The 13,673-nt window shown below is 43.1% G+C and overlaps 1 protein-coding gene across 2 annotated transcripts in view; it reads left to right on the top strand.

The window, feature by feature from the left end:
• Positions 1–13,673, top strand: part of CLCN2 (chloride voltage-gated channel 2) — a 184,765-nt gene that overhangs the window by 81,511 nt on the left and 89,581 nt on the right. For both annotated transcript variants that reach the window (XM_040428526.1, XM_040428525.1), the window contains exons 2-3: positions 4,784–4,940; positions 13,112–13,243. In XM_040428526.1, the coding sequence (XP_040284460.1) occupies positions 4,784–4,940; positions 13,112–13,243 (289 nt within the window). The remainder of the gene's footprint in view (positions 1–4,783; positions 4,941–13,111; positions 13,244–13,673) is intronic.

Here is a 13,673-nt window from a genome sequence, read left to right as displayed (position 1 = left end):
TGACAGACTCTGGGTATGATTAAGGGGGCAGGCGACTGGATAAGGGTGACACTGAGTATGATTAAGGGGCAGGGGACTGGCTTTGGTTGACACTGGGTATGATTAAGGGGGGCAGGGGACTGGGTAAAGGTGACAGGGTATGATTAAGGGGGGCAGGGGACTGGCTATGGGTGATACTGGGTATGATTAAGGGGGCAGGGTCTAATTGAGGGTGCAGGGGACTGGGTAAGGGTGACACTGGGTATGATTAAGAAGGGCAGGGGACTGGGTAAAGGTGACAGGGTATGATTAAGGGGGCAGGGGACTGGCTCTGGGTGACACTGGGTATGATTAAGGGGGGCAGGGGACTGGGCAAAGGTGACAGGATATGATTAAGGGGGGCAGGAGACTGGCTATGGGTGACACTGGGTATGATTGTACTTGTTTGCACTTAAATTATCTGTAATTAAAAAAAACTGTTTGTTACAAAGATTGTTTTCCTCTTTGTGTATGTTTAGGTGAACGGGGGGGGGGGGGGGGGGGGGGCACACGATTAGCTCACACAGGGCGCCTGAACACCTAAGGCCTGGGAGTTGTAGTTCTCTCTTATATCCCTTTTTTTGTAATAACCACTGATGCCCCATAATAACAGTCTGGACATGCCGGGAGTTGTAGTTTTTGTGACTTATATCACTCACCATGTAATGGCCATTGATGCCTTAGACTAACAGATTGGTCATGCTAAAAGTTGTAGTTCTCTCCTCTTATACCTACTCCTTGTAGTGTGCTCTGATATCACATAATAACAGCCTGGACATGTAGAGAGTTGTAGTCCTCTCCTCTTATAGCCCTTTCCCGATGATGTCCACTGTTGCCCCACAATAACAGATTTAGGGTATGTTCACACAGAGGATTTTCAGTGCTGAAACATGCACTTTCATGTTTTTCAATGGAAATTCTGGAAGCAGATTCCGTTTATAATTGGCGCAAGACAGGACAAGACACTTCTTTTTTCCACTGTGCGGTTTTTAAAATTGCAGGTGAAAAAAATATTGCAGTATGGTTTAACATATGGATGCCCTATGTGTTTTTTTGCTCAGGTTTTTGGCGTAAAAATCTGTGCCCAAAATACTCCATGTGAACATAGCCTTACATGATTGAGTAATAACGACTATCACTACTGTAGAGAGGAAGATCTGATAGATTTCTGAACAGGCATTTTCTCTCTGACTTACTACACTGTTGTATTTGTATATATTTGAGTGAAGAGGGAAATTTTTCTTGGTAGATTTTGTATACTGTAGTCTTGTTGCAGGTCCACATAGAAGTAACCAAATATATTTGCACTATTAGTAACTAGGAGATTCCTTCCAGCAAAATGGTCATTCTCGCTGTATGTGACAAAAGTTATCCAGAGTAAACTCAGCCTATACTCCTATACTTCCTGTCTTACATGCACCAGCATAAGAGGGGGAGAAAGAGGTATAGACATGGCTGCAGCATGAGAGAACAATGCACTGCTTTTCTACTTTATTTGTCATGCTCTGCAATTGTGATATCTGATGAAATAAGGGCAAATAACAAAGATTTTGTTACATTTTGTTGCTTATTCTATTTTTTTTGTGTGTAGTCTATTTTTGCTTTCATTTTCCTTTAAATGGTTCCGGGCATACACACATTTCAGGTCACGCGGATGGTCCAGATTTCAGATTAGACTTTAGAGAGCCCTTTCTTCTACACCTGGTACCTTGGCTTATTATATAGTATGTAAATAAAGTGTATTCATTGAAAAATGAGCTGTAACTTTTTATTGCTCCTTTCACTTGAGTACAAATTGCATTAATTGTTTCCATCTGGTGATTAAAAATCTGTCCTATTAATTTGCAGCTCCTTCAAAAATAAAAGGTGTTAAAATACCAGGTGTTTTAGGCTACTTTCACGCTTGCGGCAGATTGATCCGGCAAAACGTATGCCAACTGATGGCATTTGTAAGACTGATCAGGATCTGATCCGTCTTAAAAATGCCTAATCAGTCTGAAAAATGCATTGAAATGCCGGATTATTTTTTTCACCTTTTGCGCAGACCAGAAGGATGGATCCGGCATTCCGGTATTTTGAATGCTGGATTCGGCACTAATACATTCCTATGGAAAAAATGCTGGATCTGGCATTCAGGCAAGTCTTCAGTTTTTTTCGCCGGAGATAAAACTATAGCATGCTGCGGTTTTATCTTTTGCCTGATCAGTCAAAAAGACTGAATTGAAGACAAACTTATTCATCCTGAACGGAATGCTCTCCATTCAGAATGCATGGAGATATACCTGATCAGTTATTTTCCGGCATTGAGCCCTTTTGACAGAACTCGGTGCCGGAAAAGAAAAACGCTAGTGTAAAAGTACCCTAAGCACACTCTTTTTGGGCAAAAACACCAGAAAAATGCCCCAGAAAAGGCTAGAAAAAACACATAACAATTCAGGCAGATTTTGTTGCAAAAGGTTTTCTGTGACTGAAAGTCGATTCCATTAACCTGAATGGGGCTTGCAGAAATCCATGTGCTTCCCCCTAAAAACAACAGTCGCATAAAATTTCCTCCCATTTGTAGCAGCACCCTAAAAGCTGTTTTCTAATAGGCTAGTGAAAAGATAGCTGGATACGTTCACCGACAGACTATAACGGGGTCCGGTCAAGATCCGTCTGGTTTCTGGCATGCGCGCCGGGTTTCAGCTGGACAAAAACTGGTTCACGCATCCTACTGCAGGCATGAAAGTAGCCTTACTGTATGTAAATAATTATGTTTCCATTCATTGACATAAGGATAAGGATCTTGGAAACTGGGGAATTGAAACAAAAAGTGTACTAGAAAGTTGTATAACTCTTTTTGCATTGATTATTGGTCCAGGTATGAAAGGTTACTTTGACAAAAACAGAAAAAATTTAATATAAGATAATATTCTAAGAAATGTGTCCGTTTTTCCTGCTTGTCATAGCCATCCTTCAACTAAGGTAGCTTATTACACTGGCAAGACTGCATTTCATTCCATTTACAGTAGGTTACCACTGGGGGGAGCTGTTGCTCAGCTGAGGCTTATTTCTCTTATATAAATTTGTGCCGATTATTATATATATAAAGGCTTTGTCTTGTCAGTAGTCTATGGTTTGGAATATAAAGACTGCTCATATTTTGTACTTTTATAATATAAGAGAGCCATGTTTTGTATAAAGGCAAGAATATGAAACTATAAAAATTTTATTTTTTTAATTTTACATTTTTTATACAAGAAAAAACAGAAAGAATATTACAAGACGTGATTGCATTGAAAACCGGTATTGATAGTTCTTTTCCAAACACACAGTGAGGGCTCATTTACATGGCCGTTGCCCCTCCGTTGTCGTATTGCGGCCCGCATACGGCGGGTCCACAATACACGGGCACCGGCCGTGTGCATCCCGCATCACGGATGCGGACCCATTCACAAAAAGATAGAGCAAGTTCTATCTTTTTGCGTAATGGATAGATCACTGACCCCATTCAAGTGAATGGGGTCGCGATCCGCATGTGGTGCATTGCGGACCGCAATTTGCGGTCCACAGCACCGGCACTGAGGGGCAATAGTCGCGGGAACAAGCCCTAAAGGAGAAACTGTGAGAAATAATTAACCCACAAGAAATTGCTCCTTCACAGGACAAGAAGATCTGCTGAAATGTCAGTGAGGTGGAAGTGGGGGGGCTAAGGTTAATGATATAATATGTCTTAGTAGGGGGTAGAATATCTTCACTAGGAGAACAAATAGAGCAGCCATGACTACTGTCACTCAAAATCTTACTGGTGTAAAAGGTGAACTAAGAACTGAGGTCTTACCAAGCAGCCTGTGGAGTGACTGGAAGCACAGAAGTGTCCAGTTGTCCTGATTGGCCAAAATGGTGTAATACAAGTTGAACTGTCATGGCTGAATGAGCACTGACTGCTATATTAACTCCTTTCGAGTCCCTAACCGGAAAGGGGAGTATTGGAGCAATTACCCTGAAAAAGAACCCTTTCCAGCAATTCTGCTGTTCCTGTCCATTTCCCCACTGTAAGGCCTCATGCACACGGCCGTTGTTTGGGTCCGCATCCGAGCCGCCGTTTTGGCGGCTCGGATGCGGACCCATTCACTTCAATGGGGCCACAAAAGATGCAGACAGCACTCCATGTGCTGTCCGCATCCGTTGCTCCGTTCCGTGGCCCCGCAAAAAAAATAGGACATATCCTATTCTTGTTCGTTTTGTGGACAAGAATAGGCATTTCTACAATGGGCTTCCGTTTTTTGCGGATCCGTAGTTTGCGGACCGCAAAAAACTGAACGGTCGTGTGCATGAGGCCTAAGTCATGGTGACATAGCTGTTACTCCCAATCGTTGCAAAAAATATCCTTTCCCTAGTTACTTGGTCTCTTGTCTGTGTGTATCACTTAATTGGACAAATGTACTAATCCTGCAGACAGTATAAAGTTAAGGAGGATTTATACCGCACATTTCTCAGACCGTATCGGGAACAATCGTGGCTACAATAATAGGCCCAGGATCACCCCTTGTTCATCAAGGAAAGTGATCTTTTATGTAGCACATTAAATGATGGTTTCTGGGCAGCAGATCGTGATTTGCTGCACAGAAACAATAGATCTGTATGAAGACGAGCAATGGCGATGGATTACCAATATGTTTTTTAGTTCTTTTCAAAAATACTATATGATTTTCCATCTATGTAGAAAAACTTTCAGGTTTGTGTATATAATGCAGACATTACTGATCAGTGTAACTTTTCTTAGATGTATGGACGGTACACTCAGGACCTTGGAGTTTATGCTAAAGAGGAAGCTGCTCGAATTCGGAAAGAAAGAGAACACCTTAAGCCAGGCAGAGAAGAACAACCACGGGTGGCAGAGCTGAGGGAATATGATGAGAGTCGCTGTGCCAAGTGTAGAAGTAAGTATGTCTGCAAAGAGTATGTGCTTTGGTAATGGTAGATGGTAGGACATGCCTGTTAGTTATCTGTGACTGTGAGTACTCTGTGTATATGGAACCATTCAATGGACTGATTTATATTCACTGCTCAAAGAATCCATATGAGATCCCGTAGGACATTCTGTATCAGTGCATCCATTGCTGCCAAGTAGTGCAAGAGACTGTCCTGGAGCTCACTGATGTCGTAATACAGGTCTGGGAGAAGATCCCCCAGGACACCATTTGCCATCTCATCAGGAGCATGCCTAGACATTGTTGAAGGTGCATTGGGATTGTACATAATACTGTGTCACAGTGAAATTCGCAAAAACTGTTATTTGATTTTCAGGGTGATATAGAATCCAGCCCACTATTGGTTGATGGTTTTGGTTTTTATTGACTGGTAATAATTTATATAAGTAAAGAGGTAAACCCGGACATATCCCCTTTTTACACCCAGGCAGCCCCTGTGATATGAGCATCGGTGCATTTCATGCTCTGATCCTCCCCCCCCCCCCCCTTGCCCTGCGCTGTATCGCATAGGGCAAGGGCTGTTTCTTTATATTTTCTACACTGCTAGTTTTCTACTCCGCCTAGAAGTGTTCCCTATGACATTACTGGCACTGATGGGCGGGCTTTAGTGCTGCCCTGGCCGTTTTACAGGCTAGGGCAGCTCTAAAGCCCGTCCATTAGTGCCGGTGACGTCACCAGGCTCCGCCTAGCTTTAACCATGGAGAGCCCGGTATGTCACCGGATCTCCAGAAAAAGCCTTTGCCTGCACAATTCAGTGCAGAGCAAAGGAAAGCATGGTAGCATGAAATGCACCGATGCTCATGTAGGAGGGGCTACCTGGGTGAAAACGGAGATATTTCCGGGTTCACCTCTAATCCCAGACAACCACTTTTAACTCTTGCTATAGTATGGCAATATGAGTTTGTGTTGGTCCTCTTACTTACATTAAAGGGGATCTGTCACCAGTAATCTCCCTATCCAACTCTTTGCATAGACACATAGCTGAAATACTTGCAGCTATATTGTTCATACTTATAGAGACATTGTAGACTAGAGAGAAGTGGAAAATTGTTGAGCCCCTATAAAGTATAACACAGTGATGATCCTTGTACAAAAAACACATTTCTTAGTCAGCTCTTCAGCTCTTGAGCAGATGTCCATTATAAGTGGGTATCTTTAAGGCCCCTTTCACACGTGAACGCATTGCACCCGCACTGAATCCGGACCCATTCATTTCAATGGGGCTGTGTACATGAGCAATGTTTTTCACGGATCACTTGTGCATTGCGTGAAAATCTCAGCATGTTCTATATTTAGCGTTTTTCACGCAACGCAGGCCCCATAATATTAAGAAGTGATAACTGCCATCCCTGTCGAGTTCCGTTTCTGATCGATATTGGAGGGAATAAAAGCCGATTCACTCTCACTTTGGGCATGGGGAAAGAATCTTTACCTTGTGGATGAAAAATCCACCAAATATCTACAAGCTGGAGAGAGTGTGGATGCACAAGTAAGGATCTCAGTTGCTGGCGAGGAGCTGCACTCTGACCTGTAGAGGAATCCACAAGTGGATCCATTGTAAAGTTAAAGCCTCCACCGACTATCACCTGTCCCCCAGCAAACTCGGACAGTTGGCGTAGGAAATATCTGCAAGTAGAAAGCTGTCTCTGGTTAGGCAGGTACCAATTAACCACAATGATTAAGGTCGAGTAAATCCGCAACTTAAGAAAAATAAAGCCCCCCTCTCCATCCATCGCCACATCTACCACAGTCCCGTGAAGGGATTTGTGCAAGCCCACAGAGACTCCCCTCGAACGCAAGTCGGAGCTCGGGTTATGATGCCATTGTGTAAAGTACCTATCCTGTAGCACCGGCACATGCCCTTTTTTAAAATGTGTTTCCCGCAGGAGCACGATTTGTGTTCTCTGTTTATGCATATGGTAGAGGATCTGAGACCTCTTTTGAGGAGTGCTGAATCCCTGAACATTTAGGGATCCTATTTTTATGGAGGTCATCTTTCTTAGGTACAAGTGTGATAAAATAAATGGATAAAGTGAGAAAGAGAGAAAAAAAAAGGGGGGTGAAGAAAGGGAAGAGGGAGGGTGGAAGCAATAAAAAGTGGAAAGAAAGAAGGAAAGAAAGATGGAAAGAAAGAAGGAAAGAAAGAAAGAAGGAAAGGAAACGTTAAGACAGGTAAAGATAAAGAGTAAGACTTGGGAGATATTGAATTGAAGAGAAAATGGCAGGAGAGATTGCCAAGTCAAGTCCAATACTTAGATTGGAGATTTCAGGATAATGCTAAGGACATAGAAAGGAGGGAAAAGTATATCTCACATCAAGAGAGACGTGAGTCCCTATGTGGTGAGCTTTCAACAGAGGAGCTACCTCTTCAGAACAGGAGGGACCCTGTATGATAATCTGAAGAATAATAATAAAATATGAACATCGACAAGAAAAAGACAAAAAGACACAGCGCCTCATGGGTGGTACCGCCTTATAAATAATATAGTGTTACGGTGCGTAATTCGCTTACCGGATGCCGTTGTGAGGAGTCACAACAACTGTATATGCCTTAGCTGGTATCTATCCCCACCAGCATCAGGGAATGCCGTGCTGCTGCCTGGGTCTCTTCCTGTCTCGATAGTTCCAGGAAAGTTTGTATACAGAAAATCATAAAAAAGTGTGAGACCACTTTCCGGCGCTGCTGGCATATAGATCATTCCTCAGGATTAATAATATTCTTTTATTGAGTTCAAGTCAACGAGTTTCAAGGGCGTAGCGCCCCCTTCGTCAGGACAATTTACAGAATAAACATTCACTCACTATAGGAGTATTTAAAAAAGCTATTTTGGCGGGTTAATCTGGGGGAGTTACCAGATTAACCCGCCAAAATAGAATGTTTATTCTGTAAATTGTCCTGACAAAGGGGGCGCTTCGCCCTTGAAACGCGTTGACTTGAACTCAATAAAAGAATATTATTAATCCTGAGGATTCATCTATATGCCAGCAGCGCCGGAAAGAGGTCTCACACTTTTTTTATGATTTTCTGTATACAAAATATGAACATCACCACTATATGACCATTAACATCTAGCGAGCCATAAGCCCTTACTCATAAATGTATTCTATTAGGATAAACATGTCTTAAGGGCTAGTAACATCTATATGATTTTTGACACTTTGCCTATGAGGGCTAGCCCCCAAGGGACCTGGCCCCCAAAGAAGGAAGCTGCGTCCCCCGAATCCAACCAGCACGGGAGGGCCATGCAAACATCTGAACATTTGCGAACATATAACAGGTCCGAACCAAGGCCCCACTTTGAATTTTGCTGTTAAATTCAACAACAACTTCAAATCCAGGTGTATGTATCAACAACACATACATCTATGTCTAGAATGTTTGGCGAAGGCCCTGATCGGCCTCAGTACGTGGAGCCCTCAGCCCCCCCGAGCCGGCGACCCGCCAGATCCCCCCTCCAGGCGCCAATTTAGGTTGTGTATATCACTAGGTTAGGCATCACTCGTACTAGGCATGACGCCATGTTCAAGGGGGTATACCGTCCAGACACCCCCCACCTCCATGGAGAGCCCGGACCCAACGAGCAGACCAGCACGGGAGAGCTAGATAAACCGGCTAGAAATTGTAGCCCTGTAACAGGGCCTACCTCGGCTAAACCAAGCATTAACAATAAACATTATTTTAAAACTCTGAGACAGCTTCTAAAGTAAATGTATTGAGCAAATTGCCAGAGTATCCTCCAACAGGCCAGGACGGCTATGTTTCCTGATAGTCTCCCTCCATGAGGGCACCAGCCAACCCTGCTTGTTTGCTGGTAGTGCGACGAGCTTTCCGGCGCGGTGGTTTGGCTTCCATCTGAGGCATTGGTTCTGTATCCCTCAGGATTCCGTTGGGAAGAGAGGGCCATTCCGAGATCTCCACTAATGCAATATTTAACGCTGCAGAGAAGGTTGGTAAATCACTGGGGTGTTGCAGGACCACCATCTGACCATTTACGCGGGCTTGTGGGTGGAAAGGAAATCCCCAAGTGTACACAATTTTGTGTTGTTGTAGGAGGGAAAGCAAGGAGCGCAAGGCTTTCCGTTTTAGTAAAGTATAGCGTGAAAAGTCTGACAGAAGTTGCATGGTGGAATCTCTAAATTGCACTTGACCAGCTTCTCTGGCTTTCCTAATTATGGATTTCTTTTGTTGATAGGGGTGCACTCGGCAAATCACATCTCTAACTCTGTTTGGAGAAGTAGGTTTAGGCCCCAGGGCTCGATGGGTTCTATCTAGCTCCAGGGGTGTATCTGGAGGGACCCTTAAGAGGTTGTTGAAGATAGAGCGTAGTGTGCTCTCTAAGTTCCCCCTGGTGCCACTTCTTCAGAGAGGCCTCGCACTCTGATATTATTACGGCTCCCTCTGTTCTCAGCATCGTCTAACATGTCTGCAAGGTGCTGTATTTGGAAAGCATGTGAGGTTATGCAAGCATTTTGAGCTTCTTGTTTAGCAGCCACTGCTGTTACAGATCGTTCCATGGATATCCCTTTTGCCTCCAGGGAATGCACCTCATTCCTAATATTTTTTACTTCTGCCCTATAGGCCCTTTCTAATCTGGAAATATATGACTACATGTCATCCCTGGTTGGAATGATGGCAATGCATGCATGTAGAGCTCTTAGTTCAGTGAGGGTCGAGGTCTACGTGGCAGCCTGTGTGGCCATGATGTTTGTGGTCGGAGATTTACCCACAGGGAATACTGGAGTGGTATTGTGGGCTGTGGGACTCGGCGAGTGCTATTCAAATAAGGGAGAGTTTTCCTATTCCCCATCTCCCCACTCACTTGGTGTAGCCGAGGAAATGGCGGCTTCCCGTGCTGAGGGTTAAAAAATAATCAAATAAATTACTCACCGCATTCACTTGATCGCGCAGCCGTTATTGTCTTCTTTTTCTTCTCCTTGCAGGACCTGCAAAAGGACCTGCGGTGACGTCAGAACAGGTGATGCTGAATGAAGATAGAAGGATCTTCTATCTTCATTCAGCAGGACCTGCACTGACGTCACCGCGCTCACCACGTAGTGAGCGTGATGACGTCAGCGCAGGTCATTTTGCAGGTCCTGCAAAAAGAAGACGATAATGGCTGCATGATCAAGTGGATGAGGTAATTTTTTTAATTATTTTTTAACCCTTAATGGACATTTTACTTAGCATTCTGTATTAAAGAATGCTATTATTTTCCATTATAACCATGTTATAATGGAAAATAATAAAGTAAATGGACTTTAATGAGGTCCCGGGGCCCATCTCATCATCTCCTTAGCAACTATCCGTGAAAATCGCATTGCATCTGCACTTGCTTACGGATACAATGGCATTTTCACGCAGCCTCATTCACTTCTATGGGGCCTGCGTTGCTTCAAAAATGCAGAATATAGAACATGCTGCGATTTTCACGCAACGCACAAGTGATGCGTGAAAAACATTGCTCATGTACACAGCTCTATTGAAATGAATGGGTCAGGATTCAGTGCGGGTGCAAAGCGTGCACGTCACGCATTGAACCCGCGCGGAAATCTCGCCTATGTGAAAGGGGCCTTAGAAAGTGAAAATTGAGCCATGGCTGGAGTTTTTTTTAGCAGAGGTGGAACTTGAAGCTCCTGTGCGCCAGTTCAATATCTGTAACAGGGCCCCCACCTACCATGTACAACACTGGTGTCTTCTTATGAAGCATATGTTGGCCCCTCTCAGGCTCTCCCATATAGCTATGGCCCTTGTTTTCAGTTTTGATTATTTTGTCAATGGCCAACGTTCTTTGTTTACTCGCACCTTGTATTAGTACATACAGTACAGACCAAAAGTTTGGACACACCTTCTCATTCAAAGAGTTTCCTTTATTTTCATGACTATGAAAATTGTAGATTCACACTGAAGGCATCAAAACTATGAATTAACACATGTGGAATTATATACATAACAAACAAGTGTGAAACAACTGAAAATATGTCATATTCTAGGTTTAATTTCAAATCCATTGTGGTGGTGTATAGAGCCAAAAATGTTAGAATTGTGTCGATGTCCCAATATTTATGGACCTGACTGTATATGAAGGAAGGTATTGTCTCCTAGAATGGTGCAAGAAACCTATTAGAGGAGATGCATATCAAAGTTTGCTGTGGTTCAACTGAGACATGCCACCAAGGTGCCCGGCCTTGGTGAAGTGAAAGACAGTATCTAGTGTGTCCACTAGGATAGATAGTGGACACTGTTGGTACCTAGTATAGCTAGTATCAGCTAATCCAGCCCTGGCTTTTATTGGGAATAAGCAAAGAGCTGGGTGGGTGCTTATTCCCCACGATCCACTCCTGGTTTCACAGGTGGCCCATGTCCACGGTTGTGATTTAAAAAGTCAGCAGCATGAATCAAGGTGTCTGTATGAGTGAGAGGCTTACAGATCACAGAGTGCAAGGTGTCCACTAGCCTGAGAACAGTTCTACGTGAGACCCAAGCCTGTATCACTCTGTTCTGGTGTTATGGACTAACTACCTGCCCCGGCTGTGATCCGGTTGTACTGAGCTGTATGTTTGCTGGAATTGTCAATTAACTGGATTGAAGTGACTTTGTTGTGTCCCTGCCTTTCTTCAACACTGGTCGTAGGAGCTGACGGCTCTACAATATATATATATATATATATATATATATATACAGTACAGACCAAAAGTTTGGACACACCTTCTCATTCAAAGAGTTTTCTTTATTTTCATGACTATGAAGGCATCAAAACTATGAATTAACACATGTGGAATTATATACATAATAAACAAGTGTGAAACAACTGAAAATATGTCATATTCTAGGTTCTTCAAAGTAGCCACCTTTTGCTTTGATTACTGCTTTGCACACTCTTGGCATTCTCTTGATGAGCTTCAAGAGGTAGTCCCCTGAAATGGTCTTCCAACGGTCTTGAAGGAGTTCCCAGAGATGCTTAGCACTTGTTGGCCCGTATGCCTTCACTCTGCGGTCAAGCTCACCCCAAACCATCTCGATTGGGTTCAGGTCCGGTGGCTGTGGAGGCCAGGTCATCTGGCGCAGCACCCCATCACTCTCCTTCATGGTCAAATAGCCCTTAATTTCAAAGTTTTCCCGATTTTTCGGCTGACTGACTGACCTTCATTTCTTAAAATAATGATGGCCACTCGTTTTTCTTTACTTAGCTGCCTTTTTCTTGCCATAATACAAATTCTAACAGTCTATTCAGTAGGACTATCAGCTGTGTATCCACCTGACTTCTCCTCAACGCCACTGATGGTCCCAACCCCATTTATAAGGCAAGAAATCCCACTTATTAAACCTGACAGGGCACACCTGTGAAGTGAAAACCATTTCAGGGGACTACCTCTTGAAGCTCATCAAGAGAATGCCAACAGTGTGCAAAGCAGTAATCAAAGCAAAAGGTGGCTACTTTGAAGAACCTAGAATATGACATATTTTCAGTTGTTTCACACTTGTTTGTTATGTATATAATTCCACATGTGTTAATTCATAGTTTTAATGCCTTCATAGTCATGAAAATAAAGAAAACTCTTTGAATGAGAAGGTGTGTCCAAACTTTTGGTCTGTACTGTATGTCGGCTAAATCTGGAGGGAGGCCTCATGGGATATCGAATGCAAGCTTTAGGGGTCTCTGAGCAAAAGAGTTTGAGGCACAGCTTAAGCGGATCCAATCTTTGTACTCTTGGTGCATGTCATCGGGTGGGCTTAGTCCGTCACAACAACACTCATATATAGAAATCTACAGGGAGTCAGCATTGGGTGAAATGATCAGATATGGAGCAGAGTTTTCTTTAATCCAACATTACGTTTTTCAGCTAATAATAAGACTAGGTACATAGTGACTTTGACCCTGATCACATTGGTTTGCATCACATTACGATGCAGCATCTCGATACAGCCAAAGGCGTTTACAAGCATTGCATGAGAAAGACTCATACTGCTTGTTGTTAACTGAAATGATACAAATTGGATTAAAGGAAGCTGCTTTACAACTGACGATTTACAGTAACTGCTGTCGCCCATCCCCTGTAGGTTACTTTATGTCATCAGTTTTCTATTAGACTTTAACTCTTCATTTTCCGCCTTTTTCCAGTCTGCTGTGTACACTCACAACGGATTATTCTGTCTCGTATTGGAGAAGACTGGATTTTCCTTATTTTGCTGGGTTTACTGATGGCTTTGGTCAGCTGGGTCATGGATTTCACAATTGCAGTGTGTTTACAAGGTGAGAAAGAAATTTGATATATCTATTTTGATATTGAAAGGGATGGTCTCACTTCATCAAACAGCATTTATTATGCAGAGCAAGTTAATACCAGACACTTACTAATGTATTATTATTACCCATATTACAATCACATTATACACTGTTCATTTCCATGGTTACGACCACCCTGCAATCCATCAGTGGTGGTCGTGCTTGCACACTATAGAAAAAAGCATGCTGGGACTGTGGGATCGCACAAGGGGCTACTGCTTTTTTCGATAGTGTGCAAGCATGACCACCACTGATAGATTGCAGGATGGTTGTAACCATGGAAACGAGCAGTGCATAATGTGATGGAAAAATGAATGAAGCCAGCAAAGGAGGCAATATGGACAATCACAATACATTAGTAAGTGCCTTGTATTAACTTTCTCTACATAATAAATTC

Source organism: Bufo bufo, chromosome 4, assembly GCF_905171765.1.
Source record: "Bufo bufo chromosome 4, aBufBuf1.1, whole genome shotgun sequence".
NCBI classification, from domain to species: domain Eukaryota; kingdom Metazoa; phylum Chordata; class Amphibia; order Anura; family Bufonidae; genus Bufo; species Bufo bufo.
The sequence above is the reverse complement of the archived record's forward strand: the minus strand, read 5'-3'. Positions and strand labels throughout refer to the sequence as shown.